Source organism: Oryza sativa, chromosome 10, assembly GCF_034140825.1.
Source record: "Oryza sativa Japonica Group chromosome 10, ASM3414082v1".
NCBI classification, from domain to species: Eukaryota; Viridiplantae; Streptophyta; class Magnoliopsida; order Poales; family Poaceae; genus Oryza; species Oryza sativa.
In genome coordinates, this window is record NC_089044.1 from 17,115,156 (window position 1) to 17,142,161 (window position 27,006).

The 27,006-nt window shown below is 47.8% G+C and overlaps 2 protein-coding genes across 2 annotated transcripts; both read right to left on the minus strand.

Moving 5' to 3' along the window:
* Positions 1-4,850: 4,850 nt before the first annotated feature.
* Positions 4,851-5,922, minus strand: LOC112935985 (putative glycine-rich cell wall structural protein 1). The gene is made up of 2 exons (XM_026020648.1): positions 5,133-5,922; positions 4,851-4,993 (listed from the first exon to the last, which is right to left on the minus strand). Exons 1-2 carry the CDS (start codon positions 5,920-5,922, stop codon positions 4,851-4,853), a joined length of 933 nt encoding a protein of 310 aa, XP_025876433.1.
* A 1,311-nt stretch (positions 5,923-7,233) lies between these two features.
* On the minus strand, positions 7,234-8,042 carry LOC136353554 (putative glycine-rich cell wall structural protein 1). The gene is made up of 2 exons (XM_066304560.1): positions 7,934-8,042; positions 7,234-7,861 (listed from the first exon to the last, which is right to left on the minus strand). Exons 1-2 carry the CDS (start codon positions 8,040-8,042, stop codon positions 7,401-7,403), a joined length of 570 nt encoding a protein of 189 aa, XP_066160657.1. The 3' UTR covers positions 7,234-7,400.
* Positions 8,043-27,006: the final 18,964 nt, after the last annotated feature.

Here is a 27,006-nt window from a genome sequence, read left to right on the forward strand (position 1 = left end):
TGCCAAACTTTAGGCCATCTATTATGTGTTTTGCGCAAACTAAGACCTATGTGATGTAATGGCAACCTTTAAGCCAATACTGTGATATGTTATTTGCACTGCTAATGTTTGTCTTCCAGATTTTCATTATATGCATGTGTGCTCAAAACATAACACTTGTTTAGTGAATGCATGTCTGCTGAGAAAGAATATTTGATGACATTTGTTACTCCAGATGCAAACCAGATTTGGTGACTGACAATGTGATGCAAATCAATTTTTGATGCAATGCCACATTTGAAGCAGCTCTGTTGACTGACATTTGGTTCCTGTGATGTTTCCTAATTTATATTGGCTACATTTATGCTGAGATTTGTTTTTCTATCATACAAAACATAATTGCTGCATATTTGTACACAACACACATACATGACATTGCATTCAGCAATTTTGGCAAGACATTCAGAACTTCACATTTCATTGATAAATTTTTGCACCTCACAGTTCTGCCACACATTTTTTTTCCATCAAACATTGAGGCCATGCCCACACAATATCAGTTCTTGCCCAGCACTAATAGAATAACAACACACATACATGACAGGATGCACCAAATGAGCACAGTTCGCTCCTTCTCTAACCTACATTTGCTATCAATTAAAACAGCATTTTTCACATCCAACTCACTAACCAACTCCCTCACTGAAGCCAACTCCCTCCCAACTGAAGCAAACTCCCTGCATTGCTCTTCAGACTTCACACGAAGTTCCTCAACCTCCTTCACTGCATCTGCCTTCTCCCTCCTTAGAGAATGCACAGCACCTCGCAAATCATTCAACACCTCCCTCAGAAAGCTGCTTGTCGGGCCATCATGCCAAGCATAAAAATCGCAGCCCCCTTTCTGTGCGTCAAAAACCCTAATATTTAGGCCCCCAATCCGAAATAAAACCAATCCAAAATTAACACGGCAAATTCACTCACCCGAGCATTGCGGCACTTGAAATACCGACGACCAGGGTTGTCGACGCTCCAAGATATCCACCTCGCCGCCTTCAGTTCGCACCGACACAGCACCGCTGGTTCGTACTCGAACGGACCAACGCGATAGGGAATAGGCGAGCCATACGGTTGCCTGGCCGAAGACGACGACGACCCCTCACTCCTTGAGCTTCCCATCGCCGCTCCTCCGCCGTCCGAATCACGACGCCGCCGCCGTCTGAATCGCTGCAACCTACACGCCGAAAAGCTAGGGTTTCTGAAATGTGAGAGGATTGGCGCCGAATGCGCGAGAAGCCTTTATTCCCCAACGGCCGTGCTGACTCAGCGGTCAAAGCGCCACGTACGACAAGTCAAAGCGCCACGTCGGACTAAACCGCTAGCCATACTGCCTTAGGACGAAATTTGCACCGGTTTTGTAAGTTAAGGGACCCGTTGTATCTGGTTTTGCGGATGGAGGACGAAAATCGGATTCGTTGACAAGTTAAGGGACCTAAAGTGAACTTATTCCTATAAATATCGGTGATGCTAGAAAGGTAGTTGTATCTATTATCAGCCGAGACCACGCGCGAGGATCGTTGGGGACTGCGCTGCCGCTACATGCGGACGGGGCAGCCGAGCGTGTCCGTGTATGTGACGGCGAGATGACCAAACAGAAGTCTGAGCTGGTATGTGTTACTATTATTTTATTAGAGAGGAAACTGTTCAATGGAAATGTGTAGTGTTGTTTATCTACTTTCTTCGTTGCAGAGCGTAAGTATTTTTAAGGTAGATATCGATATTAAGAGAGTGAGTAGAGAAGATTGGAGAATATTGCGATTGGTGAATAAGATAAAGTAGATGAAGAGAATGGTTGCGATTGGTTGAGAGGAGATAGTAGGTGAAGAAATAGTTACCGTGCTAAAAATAACTATATTTTAGAATGGATATAATACTACATATCAATATGATGTTGATCATTTTTTTTTCACATTACAAGGAACTAGCTGGATGGCCCGCGCAATTGCGCGGCTAGCACCCATATAAAATTATATATTTTTAATATGACTTTACTTCAAATTTATTAAATAGTTATCTCGTTGTCTTAAGATTTTTAAAGACTAAACCTTATTATCCTCGCGTTTCTAATTTCTTTAGTTTCTAAAGTCACAACAGTTGCTACCCCTTACTTCTGTCATATTATTCTTTATTTGTTTGCTCGATCTATCACAGTTTTCTATTCATTCTCCTTGGAATCTTTAAAAATTGGATCTAAAAACTTATAGGTTTTAGAGTTTATTGTCCTGTTGGGCATCTTTTTTATAATTTCTAGAAGTCCCGTCAAACACTACCATTATACTCATCTATGATCGTCCACTGCATCTTCTCTCTATTGTCATTGCTATTTTAAAAATCGAACATAATTATCGTTTAGGTTTATTTTTTTACTTTCTATAAGTTCCGCCAAAACGTCAGCGACTTTGTCACTGTACTCCTCTACGACTCACCCGCTGCCGCCCTTCTTCATTGTCATTGAGATTTTAAAATCAAACAGGATTATCATTGGGGTTTATTTTTTTTTACTTTTTAGAAACCCGAACCTTTAAAAATTGGAGTTTATTGTCTTGTTGGATTTCATTTTTCTTTTATAATTTCTAGAAATCCCATTAAACGCTGCCACTATACTCCTCTATGACCCGTCCGCCGCATACTCTTTATTAGGATTGTAAAAGTCAAACATAACTATCATTGGAATTTATTTATTTTTACTTTATAGAAGACTCACCAACCATCGGCGACTTTGCCATTGTACTCCTATACGACTCGACCGCTGCCTCTCATTTTTATTATTATTGAGATTTTAAAAATCAAATATGATTATCATTGGGTTTATTTTTTTACTTTCTAGAAGTCCTGCCACCTACCTTCAAATTTTCTGAAATTTTAAATTTTAAGTTAATTTTAAATTATATTCCTACTTGAACTCTTCTTTTCTTTTCTTTTTTCTAATTTTGATTTTTTTTATTTTTTATTCCGAAATTTAATTAATCTCGTATTGGATTCTTATATGGACTCTTCTTTCAATATTCCTTATTTTTAATTCCCAATTTCTGCTATTTTTAAATTGTAATCCTACTTGGACTCTTTTTTTTTTGCTAATTTCAGATTTTATTTTATTTTTATTCCGAATTTTGATTAATCTCGTATTGGGTTCCTATATGGAATCTTCTTTCAATATTTCTTATTTTGAATTCCGAATTTCAGCTATTTTTAGATTATATTCTTACTTAGATTTTTTTTTTGCTAATTTCGGATTTTATTTTATTTTTATTCCGAATTTAGATTAATCTCGTATTGCGTTCCTTTATGGACTCTTCTTTCAATATTGCTTACTTTTAATTTCGAATTTAAGCTATTTTTAGATTGTATTTCTACTTGGACTCTTCTTTTCTTTTTCTTCGATTAATGTGGAAATTTCTAGCCCCCACAGTGAACGTAAAAATCAAATATAATTATCATTGGGTTTATTTTTTTTTACTTTTTAGAAGACCCGCCAAACGCCTTGACCGATTGCTTCACGACCTGCCCGTTGTACTTCTTTTTAGTCGTCATTAATATTCTATTTGATGTTTTATTAATAGTTTTTAGATGTTCCATCAACCGCCACCACTCTACTGCATGTTACTTAATTAATCTCGTCATGTGTTTCAGATGGTCTTTTCTTTTAGTAATCTTTATTTTTTTATCACCAATTTTAGTTATTTATAAATTGTATTCCTAGCTGATATCTTATTTTTCTTTTTCTAATTTCAGAATTTATTTTATTTTTCGTATTGTGTTCTTTAGATTTTTTTTATTTTTACTTTGAATTTCAGTTGTTTTAAAATTGTATTTCTACTTTAACTCTCTTTTTAATTTTCCTAATTTCAGATTATATTTTATTTTTTATTCCGAATTTTAGTTAATCTACTATTGGGTTCTTATATGTACTCTTATTTCAATATTGCTTATATTTAATTTCGAATTTTAGTTAATTTTAAATTATATTCTTACTTGAACTATTCTTTTCTTTTCCTTTTTCTAATTTCGATATTTATTTTTTTTATTCCGAATTTTAATTAATCTCGTATTGGGTTATTGTATGGACTCTTCTTTTAATATTCCTTATTTTAATTCCTAATTTCAGCTATTTTTAAATTGTATTCCTACTTAGACTCTTTTTTTGCTAATTTCGGATTTTATTTTATTTTTATTTCGAATTTTGATTAATCTCGTATTGGGTTCCTATATGGAAATTTCTTTCAATATTGCTTACTTTTAATTCCGAATTTCAGCTATTTTTAAATTGTATTCCTACTTGGACTCTCTTTTTCTTTTTTTTCTTTTTCTCTGATTAATGTGGGAATTTTTAGCCCCCACAGCGAACGTGGTGCCTCCTTTCAAAGCTGTTTTGATAATATAATAGATAGATATACATGTGTGCATACGCATTATGTACGTAGAAATGGAGTGCCAAGATCCTTTGCTCAAAAAAAGGGCATTATATATGTACGTATACCACGTGCACACATCTATAAATATGTCCTCTAACGCATGTCTAAAGAATGAAGATCGACAACAAATTCCTGACCTCAATCATTAATATCATATTCAAAGCGTACTCACATGGACGTGGTATTCATGAGCGATAGGTTACTAGTGCAAACAGTGTTAAAACTGTTACCAGGAAAATATCCGATGTACGATTAGAGTGTACAAGGTTGCAACTTACGGAGTATATATAACCAAAACACAAGAAGCCTTTTAATATACTGACTATGAAAACTATGTGCTACATTATATTGGTGTTGGGCTTTCACTTATTCTATCTTATTCAAATTATACAAAGGTTAATTTCATGGCTGTTGAGGACCGGTGTCTCCATATCCCGATCCATGACCTAAACCTTCACCATATCCACCTCTAGCGCTATCACCGGCACCTCCACCGTCACCTTTACTCTTCGCATACTCATCACCGTATTGATTACCAGCCTCACCTATACCAACGCCGGAACCAAATCCATGTCCAAATCTATTAGGTCCACCGTACCCACCACCACCTCCACTCCCTCGACCACCAGCCTTATAGTATCAATTATTATATGGCCAGCCGCCGTTAAATTGACCAAATCCAACCCCAGATCCATAGCCATCTCCATATCCATTTTGTCCGCCACCTTCCCCTCCACCTCCTCCTCTCCCCCATGGCATAGTTTCCATCATAAGGGCTATAACCCCTAGATTCACCATACCTAGAGCCCAAACCAGAACTAGAACCAAACCCATCATGTTGTCCACCACCTCCGCCTTTGCCACCACCACCACCGTGTGCAAATGATGCACCACCAAAGCCAATAGTTTCACCATAACCCGAGCCAGACCCTGCACCATACCCTGATTCTCTGTTTGTCCCACCACCCCCACCTTTGCCACCACCGCTTCCCATAGAATACCCTCCATCATAAGGTTTGTATTTCTTCCCTTCACTATTTCCAGAACCAGACCCCAAACAATAACCAAATCCTCCATTCCGCCCTCCGCCACCGCCCCCACCCTTTCCACCTCCACTAGCATATTGCCCGCTAGAAGGCCCAGATGCCACAGACTCCCCATAGCCAGACCCAAAACCTGAACCTGATCCCCAACCATTACCATTGCTTGACCCACCACCGCCTCCTCCACCAGTTGCACTAGCATATGCTCCACTAGAAGGCCCATAAGCTCTAGCCTCTCCATGTCCTGCCCCAGAACCAGATCCCCACCCGCCACCATTTTCTGAGCTACCACCACCTCCTCCTCCACCACCACCTCCGCTTCCAACTTCGACACCAGTGCTGGAATACCTATTTACTCTCGTGGCGCTAGACGCTCCAATGATCAATAAGAGCATAGTGAAGCCAAGAATTGCGAGCTTAGTGGCATCCATTGTGAGCGGAGTAAGAGAAGTGGAAGATGGACTTCTATGTGAGTAATAGTGATGTATTTATAGTATATAGTGTTAGTGAGAGTAATTACAAAAATGCACGCCTACAAAGGAGATATTTTAAATAATGAAGTATGATCAGTTGATGATATTGATTTGGGAAGGAAAGAATCAAATCATTAATACGAGTGCTGGATCGAATATCACAGCGATCGAGCATCTGATGTAGTAAGAATTTAATGATCAGTCACAGCACTAGATTGTTAATTTACTGTGATGAAATATCAGTGCATTGTTTACTGGAGTACTAGTTATTATTAGTACTGAAAGCAGCATCTTCTTCAGATGTCAAATGTATAAGGGAGGCGCCGACCAAGAAGGCAAACAGAATGGCTCAGAATTTGTCTACTTAACGTAGGATCCCTGGGTATAGAGTCCCCTGCACAGACGTGCATTGTTCAGACTGACAATGAAGACGATCTGCAACGCTGACTTTTTCTTCTTATTCATGTATAAATTGATCTGCTTCTTACGAATTTCTATGTTCCAAAACAATAGGATCTAGATCGGTCTAAGTAGTTATATATAAGCCATTTTTTTTTGTCGGTATACGCTTATTGAACGTGAGAAACCTTTGGTTGGGCCGAAAAAAAAATCGAAGCTTGAATAAAAAAAACCCAATAACATTATATTTGAAAATTTGTAATACCCAAGGATCCAACGGCCCATGTAGCCATGCATGCATGTTTCTTTGCAAAAGCAGCCCATAGTAGCCGAAGCCCAATAACTGACCGGCTGAACGCCACAGTTGATGTGTGTCCTCAGAAAAGCCGATCGACCAGCTCATCCAGTTCATGATCAGCACCGGGTTCACGATTCCGACGAAAACCGGTCAAATTCCGTGAAATTTCGACGTTTCGATATGGCTCGGAATTAAGTTTCGATTGGAATTTCGAAGGTTAAACAGTAGATTTGGTCGAAATTTATCAAAAACTGTGACACCGATAGGGCTCGAAATTTAGTGGTCAACCGGTAATGTAAACCTTGATCAGCACTTAAATGATCGATGTTGGAGAATTAAAACCGTAGTGTATCTGTTTGATCAAATTTCAACTTATATTGTTGACAATAAGATTTAAAGTTCTATACTGGTTTGTTTTGGTAAGTTTACCGTGCTGGAACATGAAACCTCATTTAGTTTCTTCGGAATTCAACGGCAGTAGAGTAGGAGACATGGTTTGTGTGAGGTACTTATTAATTTAGTGGTATTATATAGAGCCAAAGATTGATTATGCTTCATCATCATATGGTAAGACAACAAGTAAGAACTTACAAATTGATTACACAACCACACATTCATATACAGCCAAAGGCAAGGCCTTTATTCCATATATTAGTTGCAGCACACAAAACATCTAATTTATCATGTGTAGTACCAGCACACAAAACTTTAATTCAGTACTTTAATTCAGATGAGGGTTTTATGGGTGCCCACCACCAGACCCGCTTCCTGAGCCGCCTCCGTAGCCACTACCACCTGGACCGCTCCCACCACCTCCGCCGCCGCCACCACCACCGCCGCCGCTAGCATAAGGTCCATAATATGGCCCACCAGCTTGACCATATCCACCGCCAGCACCATAACCATACCCGCCGCCTCCACCACCACCGCCACCGCCGCCACCACCACCGCTAGCATAAGGTCCATAATAAGGCCCACCAGCTTGACCATATCCACCGCCAGCACCATAACCATACCCACCGCCTCCACCACCACCGCCGCCACCACCACCGCCGCCGCCGCCGCCACTAGCATAAGGTCCATAGTAAGGTCCGTAGTAAGGTCCATAGTAAGGTCCATATGGTCCATAATAACCACCTCCACCACCTCCACCGCCACCGCCACCACCGCCTCCACCGCCGCCGCCTCCGCCCCCACCACCTCCAGCATAGTAAGGTCCATAATAAGGCACATATCCTCCTGTTTGGCCACCACCACCTCCCCCACCACCACCGCCACCGCCGCCGGCGGCGTATCTAGCTACCACCCCCATCCTCGCATTGGATACTCCAATACTTAGTAGCACGAAGAAGGTAATAGCCAGAAGCTTGTTTCCAGCCATTTTGAGCTTATTCCGGTTGAAGGATGAGATATGGATGCCAAAGCAAGACTGCACGGTTATTTATAGTGCAGGCAGGGAGACCATGCAATTATATATTGCAAAATGACACTTGTATATGTAAATATATGTACTAGTGTGACGAGATGCAGCAGTATTGCCCTTCGCGAACGAGTAATACAAAATGGAGTGGTTTTAAACACATTATGACTTTTGCTGGATAAATCCCTGCTAGTGAACCTTTAAATTTTCTGACTTGGCCTGACTGTTACGTTTGGATTATATATGTGAGTTTAATATTTGATAATGATGCTGCATAAGGCCAGGTCAAGTATCAATACCACGTACTCGAGCTCAGGCATTTGACCATGCATCCATCGCAAAAAAGCAGCAGATACAGCCAGACTGATGACAAAAAACATTTGCCACTAGCAGTAACGCAGATGACATTTGTTCTTATTACCTATATATAAAAATCTATGAGGCATTGACATTGTGCTGCTTAATTACAACCAAATTGTACATATGCTCATTCGTACACTGGCTTTGTCTAATCCGTGTAACTAGTGCTTTCAGCGCACACTGTACCACTCTGAACACCCTGAACAAAATAACTGAACGGTTTTGCAGACTGCAGTGTGTTGTTTCACAAATCAACGCTGCTATACGTACGATCTGGGTGTTTACGATATTCGTACTATGAAACGCTTATGCGTTTATTAATGGTGTGCCGTACGTCCGTCTTATTCACGTTAGATCATTGATAAGTACGCATAGCATTTTTCCTTTCGCAAATCTCACAAAACATGTAGCATGCGTGCCATGCCGTACGTTACTTGACTGAAACATATAAAAGCATGCCTGATTTCTAAAGCCCATCGATGATAGCAGATTGATGATCCGGACTGCAATATACAAATTAATCATGATTGGCTTCCAAGTGAACTAAGTGTGTGTTCGTTTGAATCACTACTAAAAAACCAACCGGCTTATAGATGCCGATTCATTTAAAACTGATACTTATAAGTCTTTTCCCACCTCCGATATCTTTAATTAAGAAATATAGGTGCCGGTTTATTAGTTAAAACTGATACGGTTAGTTAAAAAACTAACACCTATAATATAATAACCTATAATATATTATAGGTATCAGTTCTGTAAAAAAACCAGCACCTATTCTAAATCAAGCCGATCTAGGCGAGACGAGCCGATCGACCTGGCCTATCTACGCGCGTTGCTCGATCCTTATCCTTATCCCCTCCCCCCCCCCCGGGCTCTTCTGTGCGCTCTCCCCCTCGCCCCTTCCTCCGCCACGCCCTCCCCTCCCCCTCCCCTCTGGCCCCCCTCCCCCCTCTCCTCCTCCTCCGATCCGCCATACTCCCCTCCCGCCCCCTCCTAACTGGCGAGCAGTGTCGCCTGCGATGGGCGGCCTCCCCACCGGCGGCGACCTCAGCGTGGGGAGGGATGTATGGGTGCGGCGACCTCGGCATGGACAGGGACCTAGCGGCTGGCGACGATCTCGTGCGGAGAGGGACCCGGTGGCTAGCGGCCACCTCATGTGGAGAGGGACCTCGGCGGCGACCTCGTGCGGAGAGGGACCTCGGCGGTGACCTCACATGGAGAGGGACCCCGGCGGTGACCTTGGTGGATTGACGAGTGAGTTTGTGCATCTTGCTTGTGTTCTTCATCTGTGATGGGAACTATTGTTGTTTGTTGTTGATGATTTGTGATGGAGATTGTTGATGTTCATATCTGTGATTGGTGATGGATTGAATTAGGGATTGCTTGAATGGAGATTATTATTGTTCATCTGCTTGATTTGTGATATGTGAAAGCATGCTTGAATGGGGATTATTGATGCGCATCGGCTCGGCTTGGAGCCAGCTTCTTTTTTTTTTTTAATCCGGAAGAGCACAAAGGTGACGGTTCTATGACTGGCACCAATAACACTAGGTCATTGGTGCTGACCAATTGGTGTCGGCTAGGAAACCGGCACCTATTACCCGTTCCCAACCGGCACCTATAGGGGAATATGTGCTTCGATGCAAAGCACTACACACGAGTACACGGTACATGGCTATGTTCTTTCCCGATCTTTCCTAACTCACCTTCTTCGTTTTTTGCGCGCATGCTTCCCAAAGTACTAAACGGTGCGTATTTTGAAAAAAAATTCTATAGAAAAGTTATTTTAAAAATTAAATTAATCTATTTTTAAAATTTATTTCAGCTAATATTTAATAAATCATGCACTAACCGCCACTCTGTTTTGCGTGTTGGGAGCTAGGGTTGTCAACCCTCACTCACTTCCGAACTCAGCCATACAGGGCAGTTGCTCTGCTCAGAACAGAACAGCATGTCCAGCAACCAGGCTTCTTCATCAAAGAATCAACCAGGCAAGGCACCTGCAAAATCTGCAATCACTTTCAGCTTTTTACAGAGCTGCTGCTGTTGAAACTTCGTTCTTGTTAGTTAACTTCTCTGAAAATCCTGAAACTTGGTACTCACATAGACTTAAATCTGAATCTGTGTACGTTTACGCGGTACATGACGGGATGCGTTTTAAGCATTCTCATAATTATAAATTTATAACATGCAGAGAGGCCTATTATGTTTTATTATACATGTAAATTGGTTTTTGATGATGAAAGTGAAGTGAACTGAACCGGTGTCAGGATACGCGTTGACGTTGTACTACTCGTACGTTCGTAGCGTGTGGCTGCATATGCAATTGCATTTATAGTATGCTATATTACACGTTGACACGCCTATACCCACGCGGACTTGTATTCCGTCAACGGGACATTCTCTCGATCGATAAAGCTCCACATTAAACTCTATCCATTTTTTAATATATGATGCCGTTAATTTTTTTTGATACGTTTGATTATTCGTTTTATTTAAAAGAATTATCTAATTATTATTTATTTTATTGCGATTTGATTCATCGTCAAATATTCATTAAACATGACTTAATATTTTTATATCTGTAAAAAAGTTTTGAATATGACAAATAGTCAAACATTTGTCGAAAAATCAACGACACTGTATATTAAAAAATAGAGGTAATATGATGTCAGTTGCCAAAGATCGATGTTCTAATTGTTGTCTTTAGTATTATCCATAAAAGGTAGCTGTCTCAAGTGTTGAACATACTCATTTACTTAGTCCTACATAAATCGTGCACATGTTGACTTCGTAAAATAATACACACGGCTGTGTTAGATAGTGCAGAAATGCTGAGCTAGTTAGTTGCACGGGAACCAAAACAGATTGTTAACGTATGATTAATTAAGCATGAACTTAAAAGAAATAAATACTAACTATTATTTACTTGCAAAATAAATAAATTTATTTTTGAAACAGCTTCTATATAAAAAGTTTTTCACAAAACACACCATTTAATAGATCGGCCGGGAAACATGCTTATGATAAATGAGGAAGTAGCCCACTCAATAAACGGTTAAAAACACAATCTAATTAAGCAAGAACAGTATGAATGTTATTTTTTCTTTTTTTCTTCCTTCATTAGTATAACATATTTTGAAACAGAAACTGTATGCTTTAATTTCACAATATTAATTAGCCCAAGCCTATGGATTGCTCAAAATCAAGGGGTACACCAAACAGATAAAGACAATAAGAAAGACTAAACATATCTTGACACGATTTCTACGTATATGTAAGCATGCTTTGCTTTCGTCAAAATGTCACGCCCCGAACTAGTCCCGACCGGAACTAGCCCGTGACGCTCCAAATTAACCTGTTAATCGATACCAGTCCTAGGAAACAGTGCTGGTATCACAGGAAGACAGAATATCACAGCAACAGAGGTCTCTTTAATATAGAGAAGGAGTACAGTCATATTGGGCTGCAGACAGATCCCGAGCTCACAACTGCATTACAAAAGGAAAGCGGAAGCCAAGAGTTGGACCAAACAACACAGGCGCGACTTGGGAACTAGGCCGAAACCCTAAAACTCAACGTAGCCGGCTTGCTCCTGGAAGAACTCCTCGTCAGCGGGATCCGCTTCATCTTCTTCAGCAACTGGGGGGGAGTTATTTATATAGAGCAAGGGTGAGTACGGGAGTACTCAGCAAGCCATGGGAAATAAGTGTTTAATGCAGGCTTCAAGGAAAGGCTGTTGTTTTTGCAATTGATTTTATTTGAACTCTTTTCTGAAAACAACTAAGTGAGTGCTTCTCAAACGACACGGATGAGACAGTGCGTCTCGTCCGGTCGGAGTATGTGCAAATGTATCAGTCTTTAGAATTGATCAAGATTGGCACCCGGCCAACAACTTTCAAACGGCCACCCGGGCCAACAACTTTCAAACGGCCACCCGGGCCTAGCTGATCCCATCAGCTGCAGATTTTCCAAGCATCGATCCCCTTTCCACAACAGCAATTTCACAAGCAGTAGTCAAACAAAACTACGCTAGGAATCACCTCACATCCGCGCATGACCGTGGGCACGGCTGTTCGAACAGTTTGTTAACCTCTGCAGAGGGGGGTACACTTTACCCACACGACATTACTAACCCGGATCACCCAGCCCGTGGGGATCAGCCACGTCGGGAGACCTCCAAGCTTTCATGACAAGGCATTTCCAAAGCCGACACAGGTTTACCATATGCCGACGAGAGGGGTCCCAGACCAACAACAGGTTAGGTCCCAGACCATACTGTGCCAGGAAGCCCAGGAGTCCTCTCTGACACCACCCCGGCGAATCCACATGTCTCTTGGCATCAAGGCTCCCCTGATAAGCTAGTTACTCAGCCAGGGGTGTCCCATTCCACCCATGTGGTCGTACTTGTCTTATGTTCGGATGAAATTCCAAGGAAACGGTCCTTAGGTGCAAGAGCGGGAAACCGTACACCCGGTACGTTCCCCGGTCCGCGGTTTTGGAAATTCATTTAGTTCGCAAGCACCGACCCAGGTGTCGGGTTTTCCAAGTCTTTTGTAAAACCCAAGTTTTACCCAAGATGTTTTTTTTTCAGATTTTAAGTTTGAAGGCGGCCGTCGATACTCGTGCAGAGTGCACGATTTCCGAGGCGCAACTGGGTGGTTACAAGGGAACATGGTATAACAATTAACAAATGAAGGATCAAATGCAACAAATTAGGTAGGTCCGTCAATCTGCCTTGCAGACGGGACAAGCAGATTAAGTGCGATCCTATCAATGCATAATAATCTTTCAAGCAATATAATTAAGTTCAAATATAGGCTCAAGATATTCAAAGGTGGCTTGCCTTGCTCGAGATCTGGAGCTTGATCCTCGAAATCCTCGCACTGCGGGTCTTCGGGCTCCGAAACTACACGCAAAACGGGACAACTCAACAAACGGCGAAAATAAAGCCTATTAATGACCTCTAAGCGTGCCATTAGATAGATCTCAAGATTTGAGGAATTTTGGAAGTTGAACGGAGTCAAACGGACTTACGGTTGGAAAGATATTGAATTTCTAAGATTATTGGATTTTTGGTCTAAAGGAAAAGGATTTACTTAATTCCTTTTTTTGAAAAAGAAAAGAAAAGAAAAGAAGGAGGGGGAAAATTAGACTTCCCTCGGGAGGCTAGGGCGCGGCCCGAGAGAAAAGGGGCGGCTCGGCCGAGCTAAATGGGCCGGTCGGCCCAACAAGGCGGCCCAGAGCGCGCGCGCGGGCGGGGAGGAGAGAGGGAGCCGGTGGACCGGGCTCACCTCGCGTGGTCCCGAGTGGGACCCGCTTGTCGGTGACACGGTTCACCGAGCGGAACGCGCACGCGGCGCCCGCTAGGGTTTGGGGGAGGGACGCGGTGCACGCGCGCGGTTCGCGGAGGACGCGGATGCGGCGGGCCCACGCGCAGCCTCACGGCTCGCGGTGGACCGCGCCCGCGAGCGGGGCCGTGGGGAGCGGCTAACCGGGGTCGGCTCGACCCGGTCTTGGCCGAGCTGGCGCCGACGTGGCGCCTACGTGTCACGCCCAGAAATTTAGCCCAAATTTCCAGACTATTTTGTGTATTAAATCCCTGTCCAGGACCAGCCAGGGTACACAAAACGACAAGTAATATACAGTTCCAAACGTAAATAAAGCGTAAAATACTTACAAAAGAGGCACTTAGTCCTCGCACCGAAACGAAAACAGCAGCAGCGGAAAAAGGCGATCCTAGCGGGGCTTCAGCTCCACTCCACAGGCAAAACTCAACTGGGGTCTGAGCCTTGGTCCTCTAACTTCGTCTTCAGCTCAGAAGCACTACACTTCTGAAAAGGGGGAATAATCGCAAGGCTGAGTACAACCACCGTACTCAGCAAGCCACACCAACGATGCAGACGTGCAAGGGGAACACAAGGACGGTTTGTGGCTATTTGCATAAAGGCGGTTGTAAAACATTTTATTGAGCAAAACAGTAAAACTGTTGAGTAATTAAAGTAACATTGAATCTCCACTGATCAACGCTACACCACGTTGAACAGGCCCAACCAACCCACCTGGACTACGGTGCATTGGGTCGATTTATTAGGGTGGGACTAATCACGGTGAATCTGGTCGACCGCCCATAACCGCGGGCACGGCTATTCGAATAGTTTTACTCTGATCAGAGGTGTACAACTGTACCCACAAGACACAGCCCCACGACACGTTTCCGTGCGCCGACATGCCACCACGACATACCGGAAAGAGGCCGTGACAGGACCCTTCGCATAACCCCCTCTAGCCAAGCACACCACACCTCAGGTTTCACCCCCGTTCCCAGCGGGCAACGGGCAGTCCCCTCTCGTGCCTAGGTGAATCCGGAAGCGACAGAGGCCGTCGCAGGGCCCGCCCCGCTCCATCACGCCCACCCTTGCCTGGATGCGTCGACTAGAGGAAAGCTACACTACAAGCCCAGCCGTTGCCCACGCTGGCTTGTGGTAAGTACGATAAGTTCTTCCAGGGCATCCCGCGAACCGGTCCTTAACTGCCATGGGTGCGACCAGCAAAACCATGCACCCACAGCCCACCATTCAGTCGCATTTTAGTTGGATAATTACGACCATGAAGCATGGCCAGGTGTCTCGAGCACGCAGCTCACTCTGATACTAAAAAGGTCTAATATTGTAATTATCCCATCAACTGAGCTAGTGGTAATTAAGCATGGCTAAGCATATAGTTCTAGCTAGGTCACATAAGTAACACAAGCTGGTCGATTTATTACCCAAGGTTGACAAAGAACAGATATCAAGTAAACATGGCACAAGCGAGCAGATAGGTAAACCCTGATCCCGTGTAATTAGCAAAACATGCATATTTATTTGCAAACAGTAAAACATTTGTAAATTAGGATCAAAATGCTCAAGGGGAATGTGTGACTTGCCTTGCTTCTTCAAACAATCTTCCGAACTCTTTTCCTCGCGACCGCGGACTTCCGAAACGACGGAAACTACACGCTGGCACGCAAAACGAGGAAAAACTCTAATAAAAACCAAGGAAACAGTACATAAAAAGTAAACAAACATGTAGAGCTCAATTTTAGATGAATTTTGCAAGTTGAATGGCTCAATTCGGAGTTCGAATGAATTAGATATGAATTTTAGAAGTTTTGAGCCATTTAAATGAATTTCTATAATTATTTACGAATTATTGCGCAATTATTATTTATTTTTACAAAGGAAATGGATCTCGCTGACGTCAGCAAGGGGCGGCCGGCGCCGACACGCGGGCCCCACACGTCAGCGAGTCAAAGGGGCGGCGCACGGTGGACCAAGTCCACACGTGGCCTCGGGGCGCGTCCACCACGTGGATGGCCCAGATCGGCCCGAAGCCGATCGGACGGCCACGAGGCGGCGCGGCTAGGGCACAGGCACGGCATGAAACCGGCTCGGCCGAGCGATAGCGCGCGGCGGCGTGCGGCCAGACGACCGCCGGCGACAGCGGCGCGTCGCAGCAGCGGGCACGGGGAGCGGCGGAGGAGGAAAAAGGGAGAAGGGACGGTGGGGATTCTCACCGAGGACGGCGACGGCGAGACGACCACAGGGAGGCGGCTGGCGGCGGAAAGGGATGGTGAACGCGGCGGCGGCGTTCCAGGGGCAGGGAGGGGAAACGGAGTAGGGGCCGGGGTGCGGCGAGGAACGGCGATGCCGATGGCGGTGGTAGCGCAGCGCGGCAGCGACGGGAGCGGTGGTGGCGCGCGACTGGAGGTGACGAAAGGCGGCTGTGGCTCGGTGCACGGTGGGAATGGTGCTGCGGGGGTGGAAGGGGAGGACGGAGTGGATGCCGGGGTGTGGCACGACGCGGCGAAGCTGTTGGAGGCAAAAGCACGGCCGGGCGAGGCGGCGCTCGCCGGCGGGGAGCGGATGGAGGCGGCTAAAGGCGAAGGTGGCTCGGGGTGGCGGTGGAAGCGGCGTTGCGGCGGTGGATTGGCGAAGAGGAGCGGTGGACGGGGTGCGCACGGCGACTGTGGTGCCGGGGAGGGCGACGGCGCAGTGCGGGGTTGGCGAGAATGGCGGCTAGGGGCGGCCGGAGCTCGCCGGAGAGCGGCGACGGCTCGATTTTGCGTGGGGAGGGCGGGGGAGAGTGCGGGGAGTACGGGAAAATTGGGGAAAAGGGGGAGGGTGGCACGGGGATCATTTTTATAGGCTCGGGGAGGAGAAATCGTGGCCGGACGGGCGGCAACGGCCGGCGGAGTGGGGAGGTGAAGTGGAGCTCGTGGGGAGGTCAAACCGGCGCCGTTTCTTGCGGGGTGAGTGGGGGAGATGGTGGAGGAAGGGGATGACGTGGGGTGGACCGCGCCCACACGCGCGCGGGAACCGGAAGACGCGCGGGGAGGGGCGGCGACGTGGGCGGCTCGGGCGGCCATGGCAGTTGCCGGCCCGGGCTGGAGGTTGGGGATGACCCCGACAGGTGGGGCCCACCTGTCGGTGGCTCGGGGGAAAGGAGAGAGGAGGAGACGGTTGGGGGGACGATGACAGGTGGGGCCTCGGGTCCACCTGTCGGCGAGGGGAGGAGGGAGGAGGCTGGGGGTTAAGTGGACTTGGAGGAGGGGGAGCCGAGCTGGGCCGGCCCACGCGGAGAAAGGAGGGAAGGAGGAAAGGGAGAATGGGCCGAGCCCAAAGACAAAGAGGGGAAGTTTATTTTGTTTTCTTTTTATTTAAATTGGTTAAATGATCTTCGTGACTTTAAAACTATTTCTCGAGCTCCGAAAATTCACGGAAAAATCCGGAGAGTATTTTAGGGCACAAAGAATATTACAAAATATTCCCGGCCAATGATTTTTAAGGGAAAATTTCAAATTCTCCCATTATTCCACTTGATTAAATTGATTTAACTTTTATTTAATTTCTAGAAAATGTATTATTAATTGATTTTTAAACCCGAACGAAAATCGGGGCGTTACAAATCTACCCCCCTTACAGGAATCTCGTCCCGAGATTCTGGGATGGCTAGAAAGAAAGCTGGAGCTGGCGGGCGATCTAACTGATTTGCACCCTGCACTGTTCCTTTCTGATTCAACTGAACGATTCCTCAATGGTCCAAACCTGCTCGACTGAACTGACCGGCATTGACCATTCTGTTCTTTTGCTCCAAACAACTGAACTGACTGGCCTCATTGGATTCGACCTTGGAGTTCTGGCGCCCCACAAGACTGAACTCTGTACGAGTGATCTGGCTGGTTTCAGCTCTGCGGTCCTGTTGCTCCCAAAACTGAACAGATTGGTTCTGCTTGAACTGACCCAGATTAGGACTGCGGATGCTCCTGAAACTTACTTATCTTGGACTGAACTGTTGAGGTTGGCAATTTTGGTAACCTGAGAACTCACCACGCTGGCTATGAGAGGATGAAAATTGAATCTGGCATTTGTAAATCATTTACCCTATGTCCGCTTGGATTGGTCCCAACTCAAAAGACAAGTAATTCCAGGAAACCTGCTTGACCCGTCTTTTGTCTGAACTGCAACCGTCTGCTTGACCTGTCTAAGCTAAGCGGTTGAACTGGCCTCATGGGTGTACCTTAGAATTCAACCTGTTGACTTGAGATTGGGAGACTCCGCTAGTGGCTCGCAACGGACTCCTTTAATTACTAACCAAATTGCTACACTGGGTTGAACATTCAAGTGAAATGCCGACGAGGTAAGCCAAAAGTCATCTCTGAGACCTACCCTCCTTACAGTGGGTAGTCTTACTTTCGCCTGACTGAGGACCTTTGAACTGTTGTTCTTGAAGAAAAATCGACACTTCTCGAATTTACGAATGGCCCTGGCTTTGAAAATAGAAAACTTCAACGATCAATCAAAATAAAGCAATGACGATGCACTTCCATCCAGGACAAGACTTGGAACTTAACCCTTAGTTGTCGATAGGAAATTCCACATAAAGAAATTCTCATTTAGCTCGTGATCTTACTAACTCTTGACTACTTCCCCATCAGTTCTATTGCTGGCATATCTAGCATGCTTCAGGCCCGACTTCGGTGTCGTCCACCTAAATGGGTTGTGTAGTTGATATCTCAAAACTAAACTGACCGACTCGCATTGGAATTGACACAACTTGAGGAACTGGGGTGCTGCGAATAGAGCTGTTGTCTTGATGACGCTAACGCCTTGCCGACGAACAACCTTGCAAGAACTGACCTTGTAAACCATAACCACTATAGGTAGCACTTGTTGCCTCTGGGATTGGTGGTGACTTAGCTGTGCTAGTCTGCTGAAGACTTGGTGGCGTACTGTCTGAGGTTGCAGGTGCTTGCTCCTGGAAAACAAACTGACTTTCGCTCTGATCCTGATTCCGGCTTGCATCTGAGCTTGTACTTGTTGGTGAAGACATTGTCGTTGCATTTGCTGCTTTGGACTCTGCGGTTGCGGTATCAACATCTGACACATCCATCATTAGATCTTGGCTAGCCAGGATCTTACCAGAGCGTGGTGCTCCGACTCAGCTGGTAGTTTGTCGTCTTGAACTGATCCACTGACTCTGACTGCAACACACTACTGCTAGAGTTGCTTCCGCTACATTCGACCTTGCATCGGGCTTTGCATCAATACACCCATCTTCTGATCCTGGATACCAAATGTTGATCACGAGCAGGGATTCTTCTAGCATCGGGAGTACCTTGTAGCTTTCGACTGATCCATTGATCTGTGACTTTCATACACCGTTGTTGTTGCTCTTCTCTCTGATACAGACCATCTGCTACCAGAACGGAGGAGAGGTGGAAGAGAGGGGTGGCTAAAGATAAGGTACTAAACCACTTGCCTATTGATCTGCTGTGAGTAGATTTTTATGGTTTAAGTTGCTTAAGCAAACAACCTAGTATGGTCGCATCCCCACCAATGATGCAAACCATACCCCTGCACACAAGCAAACAACACACGATCTAGAAGCTAACGAAACTACTCTTCTGGGACAGATTGGGTTTAGGTCATCTCCGGGGAAACTCTTCTTTAATCTTCGCAGAACGACGACTCTGAACTGATCTTCTCGCTCCTTGCACGAAGCTTGAGGCTCGACCTGACTTGACTTCCGAACAGACATGACGCTGGCGGTTTGTCCTCCAGGTTTGACAACTAAAGGAATTGGAGGGGCAGGGAGGAGAATTTTGAAAAACCGTTTCGCAAAGAAAAGCCGAAGGGCGAGGGGAGGCATTTTTCAAATAGGGTTTTCAGAAAGCTTGTCCTTAGGGTTTGACCATTTGGCTCAACCTACAGTCAAGTTGGCTCTGATACCACTTTGTCACGCCCAGAAATTTAGCCCAAATTTCCAGACTATTTTGTGTATTAAATCCCTGTCCAGGACCAGCCAGGGTACACAAAACGACAAGTAATATACAGTTCCAAACGTAAATAAAGCGTAAAATACTTACAAAAGAGGCACTTAGTCCTCGCACCGAAACGAAAACAGCAGCAGCGGAAAAAGGCGATCCTAGCGGGGCTTCAGCTCCACTCCACAGGCAAAACTCAACTGGGGTCTGAGCCTTGGTCCTCTAACTTCGTCTTCAGCTCAGAAGCACTACACTTCTGAAAAGGGGGAATAATCGCAAGGCTGAGTACAACCACCGTACTCAGCAAGCCACACCAACGATGCAGACGTGCAAGGGGAACACAAGGACGGTTTGTGGCTATTTGCATAAAGGCGGTTGTAAAACATTTTATTGAGCAAAACAGTAAAACTGTTGAGTAATTAAAGTAACATTGAATCTCCACTGATCAACGCTACACCACGTTGAACAGGCCCAACCAACCCACCTGGACTACGGTGCATTGGGTCGATTTATTAGGGTGGGACTAATCACGGTGAATCTGGTCGACCGCCCATAACCGCGGGCACGGCTATTCGAATAGTTTTACTCTGATCAGAGGTGTACAACTGTACCCACAAGACACAGCCCCACGACACGTTTCCGTGCGCCGACATGCCACCACGACATACCGGAAAGAGGCCGTGACAGGACCCTTCGCATAACCCCCTCTAGCCAAGCACACCACACCTCAGGTTTCACCCCCGTTCCCAGCGGGCAACGGGCAGTCCCCTCTCGTGCCTAGGTGAATCCGGAAGCGACAGAGGCCGTCGCAGGGCCCGCCCCGCTCCATCACGCCCACCCTTGCCTGGATGCGTCGACTAGAGGAAAGCTACACTACAAGCCCAGCCGTTGCCCACGCTGGCTTGTGGTAAGTACGATAAGTTCTTCCAGGGCATCCCGCGAACCGGTCCTTAACTGCCATGGGTGCGACCAGCAAAACCATGCACCCACAGCCCACCATTCAGTCGCATTTTAGTTGGATAATTACGACCATGAAGCATGGCCAGGTGTCTCGAGCACGCAGCTCACTCTGATACTAAAAAGGTCTAATATTGTAATTATCCCATCAACTGAGCTAGTGGTAATTAAGCATGGCTAAGCATATAGTTCTAGCTAGGTCACATAAGTAACACAAGCTGGTCGATTTATTACCCAAGGTTGACAAAGAACAGATATCAAGTAAACATGGCACAAGCGAGCAGATAGGTAAACCCTGATCCCGTGTAATTAGCAAAACATGCATATTTATTTGCAAACAGTAAAACATTTGTAAATTAGGATCAAAATGCTCAAGGGGAATGTGTGACTTGCCTTGCTTCTTCAAACAATCTTCCGAACTCTTTTCCTCGCGACCGCGGACTTCCGAAACGACGGAAACTACACGCTGGCACGCAAAACGAGGAAAAACTCTAATAAAAACCAAGGAAACAGTACATAAAAAGTAAACAAACATGTAGAGCTCAATTTTAGATGAATTTTGCAAGTTGAATGGCTCAATTCGGAGTTCGAATGAATTAGATATGAATTTTAGAAGTTTTGAGCCATTTAAATGAATTTCTATAATTATTTACGAATTATTGCGCAATTATTATTTATTTTTACAAAGGAAATGGATCTCGCTGACGTCAGCAAGGGGCGGCCGGCGCCGACACGCGGGCCCCACACGTCAGCGAGTCAAAGGGGCGGCGCACGGTGGACCAAGTCCACACGTGGCCTCGGGGCGTGTCCACCACGTGGATGGCCCAGATCGGCCCGAAGCCGATCGGACGGCCACGAGGCGGCGCGGCTAGGGCACAGGCACGGCATGAAACCGGCTCGGCCGAGCGATAGCGCGCGGCGGCGTGCGGCCAGACGACCGCCGGCGACAGCGGCGCGTCGCGGCAGCGGGCACGGGGAGCGGCGGAGGAGGAAAAAGGGAGAAGGGACGGTGGGGATTCTTACCGAGGACGGCGACGGCGAGACGACCACAGGGAGGCGGCTGGCGGCGGAAAGGGATGGTGAACGCGGCGGCGGCGTTCCAGGGGCAGGGAGGGGAAACGGAGTAGGGGCCGGGGTGCGGCGAGGAACGGCGATGCCGATGGCGGTGGTAGCGCAGCGCGGCAGCGACGGGAGCGGTGGTGGCGCGCGACTGGAGGTGACGAAAGGCGGCTGTGGCTCGGTGCACGGTGGGAATGGTGCTGCGGGGGTGGAAGGGGAGGACGGAGTGGATGCCGGGGTGTGGCACGACGCGGCGAAGCTGTTGGAGGCAAAAGCACGGCCGGGCGAGGCGGCGCTCGCCGGCGGGGAGCGGATGGAGGCGGCTAAAGGCGAAGGTGGCTCGGGGTGGCGGTGGAAGCGGCGTTGCGGCGGTGGATTGGCGAAGAGGAGCGGTGGACGGGGTGCGCACGGCGACTGTGGTGCCGGGGAGGGCGACGGCGCAGTGCGGGGTTGGCGAGAATGGCGGCTAGGGGCGGCCGGAGCTCGCCGGAGAGCGGCGACGGCTCGATTTTGCGTGGGGAGGGCGGGGGAGAGTGCGGGGAGTACGGGAAAATTGGGGAAAAGGGGGAGGGTGGCACGGGGATCATTTTTATAGGCTCGGGGAGGAGAAATCGTGGCCGGACGGGCGGCAACGGCCGGCGGAGTGGGGAGGTGAAGTGGAGCTCGTGGGGAGGTCAAACCGGCGCCGTTTCTTGCGGGGTGAGTGGGGGAGATGGTGGAGGAAGGGGATGACGTGGGGTGGACCGCGCCCACACGCGCGCGGGAACCGGAAGACGCGCGGGGAGGGGCGGCGACGTGGGCGGCTCGGGCGGCCATGGCAGTTGCCGGCCCGGGCTGGAGGTTGGGGATGACCCCGACAGGTGGGGCCCACCTATCGGTGGCTCGGGGGAAAGGAGAGAGGAGGAGACGGTTGGGGGGACGATGACAGGTGGGGCCTCGGGTCCACCTGTCGGCGAGGGGAGGAGGGAGGAGGCTGGGGGTTAAGTGGACTTGGAGGAGGGGGAGCCGAGCTGGGCCGGCCCACGCGGAGAAAGGAGGGAAGGAGGAAAGGGAGAATGGGCCGAGCCCAAAGACAAAGAGGGGAAGTTTATTTTGTTTTCTTTTTATTTAAATTGGTTAAATGATCTTCGTGACTTTAAAACTATTTCTCGAGCTCCGAAAATTCACGGAAAAATCCGGAGAGTATTTTAGGGCACAAAGAATATTACAAAATATTCCCGGCCAATGATTTTTAAGGGAAAATTTCAAATTCTCCCATTATTCCACTTGATTAAATTGATTTAACTTTTATTTAATTTCTAGAAAATGTATTATTAATTGATTTTTAAACCCGAACGAAAATCGGGGCGTTACAAATCTACCCGAACGAAAATCCAGTGGCTCGGATTCGCCGGAGGGAGCTCGACAGCGGCGGATTGCGGCAGCGGCAACCGGCGGAGAGAAAAGAGGAAAACGACGACGAGGTCACGAGGGGCCGATTCCCGGTGGCGAGAGCATCTACGCGGCTACGGGAATCCGTCCCTTGTGCCGGATTAGGAGGAAACGCATCGAGGGAGGCCGGCGACGAGAGGCGCTTCCGAGCTTGGGCGGCGACGGCGGCGAGCACACGGCGAGCGGCGGCAACGGTCGGGGCGGCGCTGGCTAGCTACGGGAAGGCTACTCGTGCTACTACCCGAGTCTAAGGGGAGGAGGTGGAACGAGGAGGATGAACGGAGGGAGGCACTACCGTGCGGGCGGGCGCAGTGACGAGAGCCGACGGCGCGAAACGTGATCGTTTTGGCCTCGGGCCGAGGAAGAGGAGGGGGAGGGCGCGCCCGGAGTCCCCTTCCGCGTCCTTGCTCGTGCCGGCTCCTCCGACACGCGCAACGACGAACGGGGACGGCGAACAGAGCACGGGAGGCGGCGACAATGGCGTGGCGGCGAGAGACGAAAACAAGGGAGATTGGAGGAGGGAGGAGCTTGGGTTTATAGGGGCGACAATGTCAGTTTGGGAGAGGGGAACCGACATTGGACGGTCAAGCCGGCGAGCTGGCGCCCGGCTAGCGGCCAAAACGACGACAGGAGGTGACGCCGACGAGAGGAGGAAAAAGAAGAAAGGAAGAGGGAAAGGGGGCTTGCCTCCTTGCCGCTTTGGGAAAAGGAGGAGGGAGCGGGGGGGTGATGCGGCAGAGGGAGGAGGAGCTCTGCCTCCTCTCCTTGGAAGCTAGCGCGTGGAGGGGAGGGGCCGAGTCGATGACGACGGCGATGACGGTGGGGCGGTTTGGAGCGGGGCGACGACACGGGCGGCAGGCGCGGGCAGGCGCGGCAGAGGCTGATGGCGGCGGCGACCAGGCGGTCGGCCACCACGGCACGCGCACGCGGAAAGCAACGGGCGGCGCGGCGGTTTGAGCGGCGCGGCTCGGTACGCGTGCTGACTCGCGGGGCCGAGCGCCTGCGCGGCTACAGGCGCGGTAGGGCAGCGGGGCCGGGCGGCGCAGACGGCGCAGGCGCGGCACGGGCGGCGACCACGCGGGCGCGCGCACGCGAGCAACGGCGCGCGGGGGCCGATTTTGGGGCGGGGAGCTCGCTAGGGATGGAGGCAGGGAGAGGGAGAGCGAGGGGGAGGGGTGCTCGGCGCGGCTTACGCGCACGCGCGCGCGGCGCGCGCGCAGAGCGAGGGAGAGAGGGAGAGAGAGAGAGAGAAAGAGAGAGAGAGAGCCGGGGAGGGAGGGGAAGATGGGCCGAGAGAGATTTGGCCCATCGAACCCGAGGGAGGCAAAATAGACTTTTGCGGAGGAATTGATTTGGGAAGGATTTGGATTCGGGATTGAACTCGACGATAGATCGGGGATTTGAGATCTGAGAAGGCACGGACACTTGACAACAAGCAAAGAAACAGATTTCGCAAATAGGATTTTTAAGAGATAATTTTTCCCGCTAGGCGCCACGACGGAACAGGCGCTACACAAAATCAGTTATTTTCAAGCCATTGAAATATACCAAATTCACTCTGAAGAAAACAATATAAACCTCTCTGATGCAATCCCAACACTTGCCCTACCTCACTCTGCATGCATGTCGTAACTGACATCACTTTTCCTCTCCTAATGAGCGATCCAGACTGGTCAAGTGTGATGTTGCCACCGAAGCTCATTAATTAGAGATGGAGAAGGCAACTTTTGGTGTAGTAATCCTATAGATGGCCAAATGGGCCGCCCGACCAGGCACGGCCCAGGCACGATCGGCTTGGGCCGAGGTCAGTCGGACCGGCACAGCCTGATCTACACGCCGGGCTGGGCCGTGCCTGCCCACGGGCTGCACGCATGGCCAGGCATGGTCCAATAAGTTTCGGGTTGTGTCGGGCTGGCTCGAAGGCATGACAGCCTATTGCGCTTCTCCATAGAATAAGTCTACTTCTCCTCCCTCATCTCTTTGGGCTGTGTTTGTTATGGATGGAATAAGTCTATTTTGTATCCCTCTTCTCTTTGGGTCGTGCCTTATATATCTTATGTAAGTCTATTTTGGTTCCCCCCAACTATTTTTCTTTGATCGTGTTGGGCCGGGCCGGTCCACCGTGCCAAGGCATCGGCCCAGGCACGGCCCAACTATCGGGTCGGGCCAGCACGGGCTCGACACCAGTTGTGCCGTGCCGTGGTTGGGCCGGGCCTAGGGCCTAGGGCCTTGTGGCCATCTTGAAGGAATCCTATAGCATCGTGGGAAGATTGGAAATTGAATGACCTACCACTCAAAATGGATACATGTAACACAATTATGCGATTAACTTTTCATTTGTGTGGTTATTTGGAATTGTATCTGTAACATGAAGAAATTGGTGTTTCTTGTTAGCCAACTTACCCTCTAAGAAATTATGAACACTCTCCCTCCAATGGTGTGGTGGATCGCATCTAGCCTCCTTGTAGATCTGTCGGTGCCCACATGCATGCTGGTGGAACGACGATCTTTGGCCTCCCTCCCATTTTCAATCCGTCAGTCCTCACCTTCTCCATGGTGTGTTGGCCATAGGTAATGTTGCCAGCTAGAGGGAAGCGGTGGTGGACACCCTCCAAGGCTATCATTGTTGTCACCACCAAATCCACCCTTGAGTTCAGGTCAACTGGATCCAAGACCACTAAGCCCGTGGTGATCGGGATCTAACTCCAAGCTTGTGGTGGTCAAATTTGACCGCCTCTAAGCTTGTGCAGGGCTGGCCAGAGGAAAGGGAGGTGGTGGCGCCGGAGGAGAGGGGAGTAGTGGCACGTCAGTCAGATTCGGATCATAGAGAGGTGAGGGCACTCAGGACGCTAGGTATAGGACATAGAGAGGACAGAGAAGAAAGAATAGAGGAGAGAGCGGTGTCATGTTGGCTTAAAATTTTCTAGTCTCGGCCTCCACCTCGTCTTGTTCTTACTTAAAGTGACGACTATACTTGCTTTCTTTGCAGCAATGGCCTAGTTTCACTCTCAGTTCAATCCTTGAACTGGAAATGATATTGAGTAACATTGTCAGTTCATATTGGTTTGGAAAAAAAAACCAGACAACCAATAGTAATACTCTTACATCACCGTACTAGTACGGAACAAGACATCTGTGTCGGGAACCTTCATCTGTATCGGAGGGAGGCTGCGTCACGGATTATTGGACAGTGATGTGAAAAGTTATCTGTGTCAGGCACTCAGGCTACATACCATCACCAATGATAGTGATCTATGTCGGGCCGACACAAAAGACCATTACCAATAGGTTTGACCCAACAAAGGAGTGAAACTAGAGCCTGTCACGGATGATTCATCCGTGATGATCCCCTACTACAAACTGATAAAGATGTTTGTCACCTTTGTCGATATGGTTTTGAGACCGTCACCGATGACTTATTGGGATGGTTTCTGTTTTAGAACCAACGTTTTTTATGCGCACCCGTGACGTTGCTTTTTTTTAACCCGTCACCGATGAGTAATTTACCAAAAAAAATAAATTTATTTTTTTGGCTAGCGTCAAGCCTTTGCTAGCCATGCCTGCTGCAAAATAACAAAAACACAGATACATATTACCATTCCTAGTATCCCCAACATCCCAGCATTCCCAGCTGGAGCGCGGACTACTAGTACCTCGTTCAGGCAGCGACGAGGTGAAGAGGAGGAGTGAGGAGAAGTGGTGGAGGCGGCTAGTAGGGTTTTGCTGCCCGAGCTATCCCTCCTGGAGTGATGCAAGGTTCTTCGCCAAAATTCCCTCTTGTCCATAATAATTGAATAGGTTACCGATCAA

Excerpts from the sequence above, each read along its gene's own strand:
- LOC112935985 (XM_026020648.1), bottom strand. The coding sequence starts at position 5,922 with ATGGATGCCACTAAGCTCGCAATTCTTGGCTTCACTATGCTCTTATTG. Across the intron at positions 4,994-5,132 it reads GAGATGGCTATGGATCTGGG|GTGAGGCTGGTAATCAATAC; the intron begins GTTGGATTTGGT and ends GCGTTGGTATAG.
- LOC136353554 (XM_066304560.1), bottom strand. The coding sequence starts at position 8,042 with ATGGCTGGAAACAAGCTTCTGGCTATTACCTTCTTCGTGCTACTAAGT. Across the intron at positions 7,862-7,933 it reads CGCCGCCGGCGGCGGTGGCG|GTGGTGGGGGCGGAGGCGGC; the intron begins GTGGTGGTGGGG and ends ACTATGCTGGAG.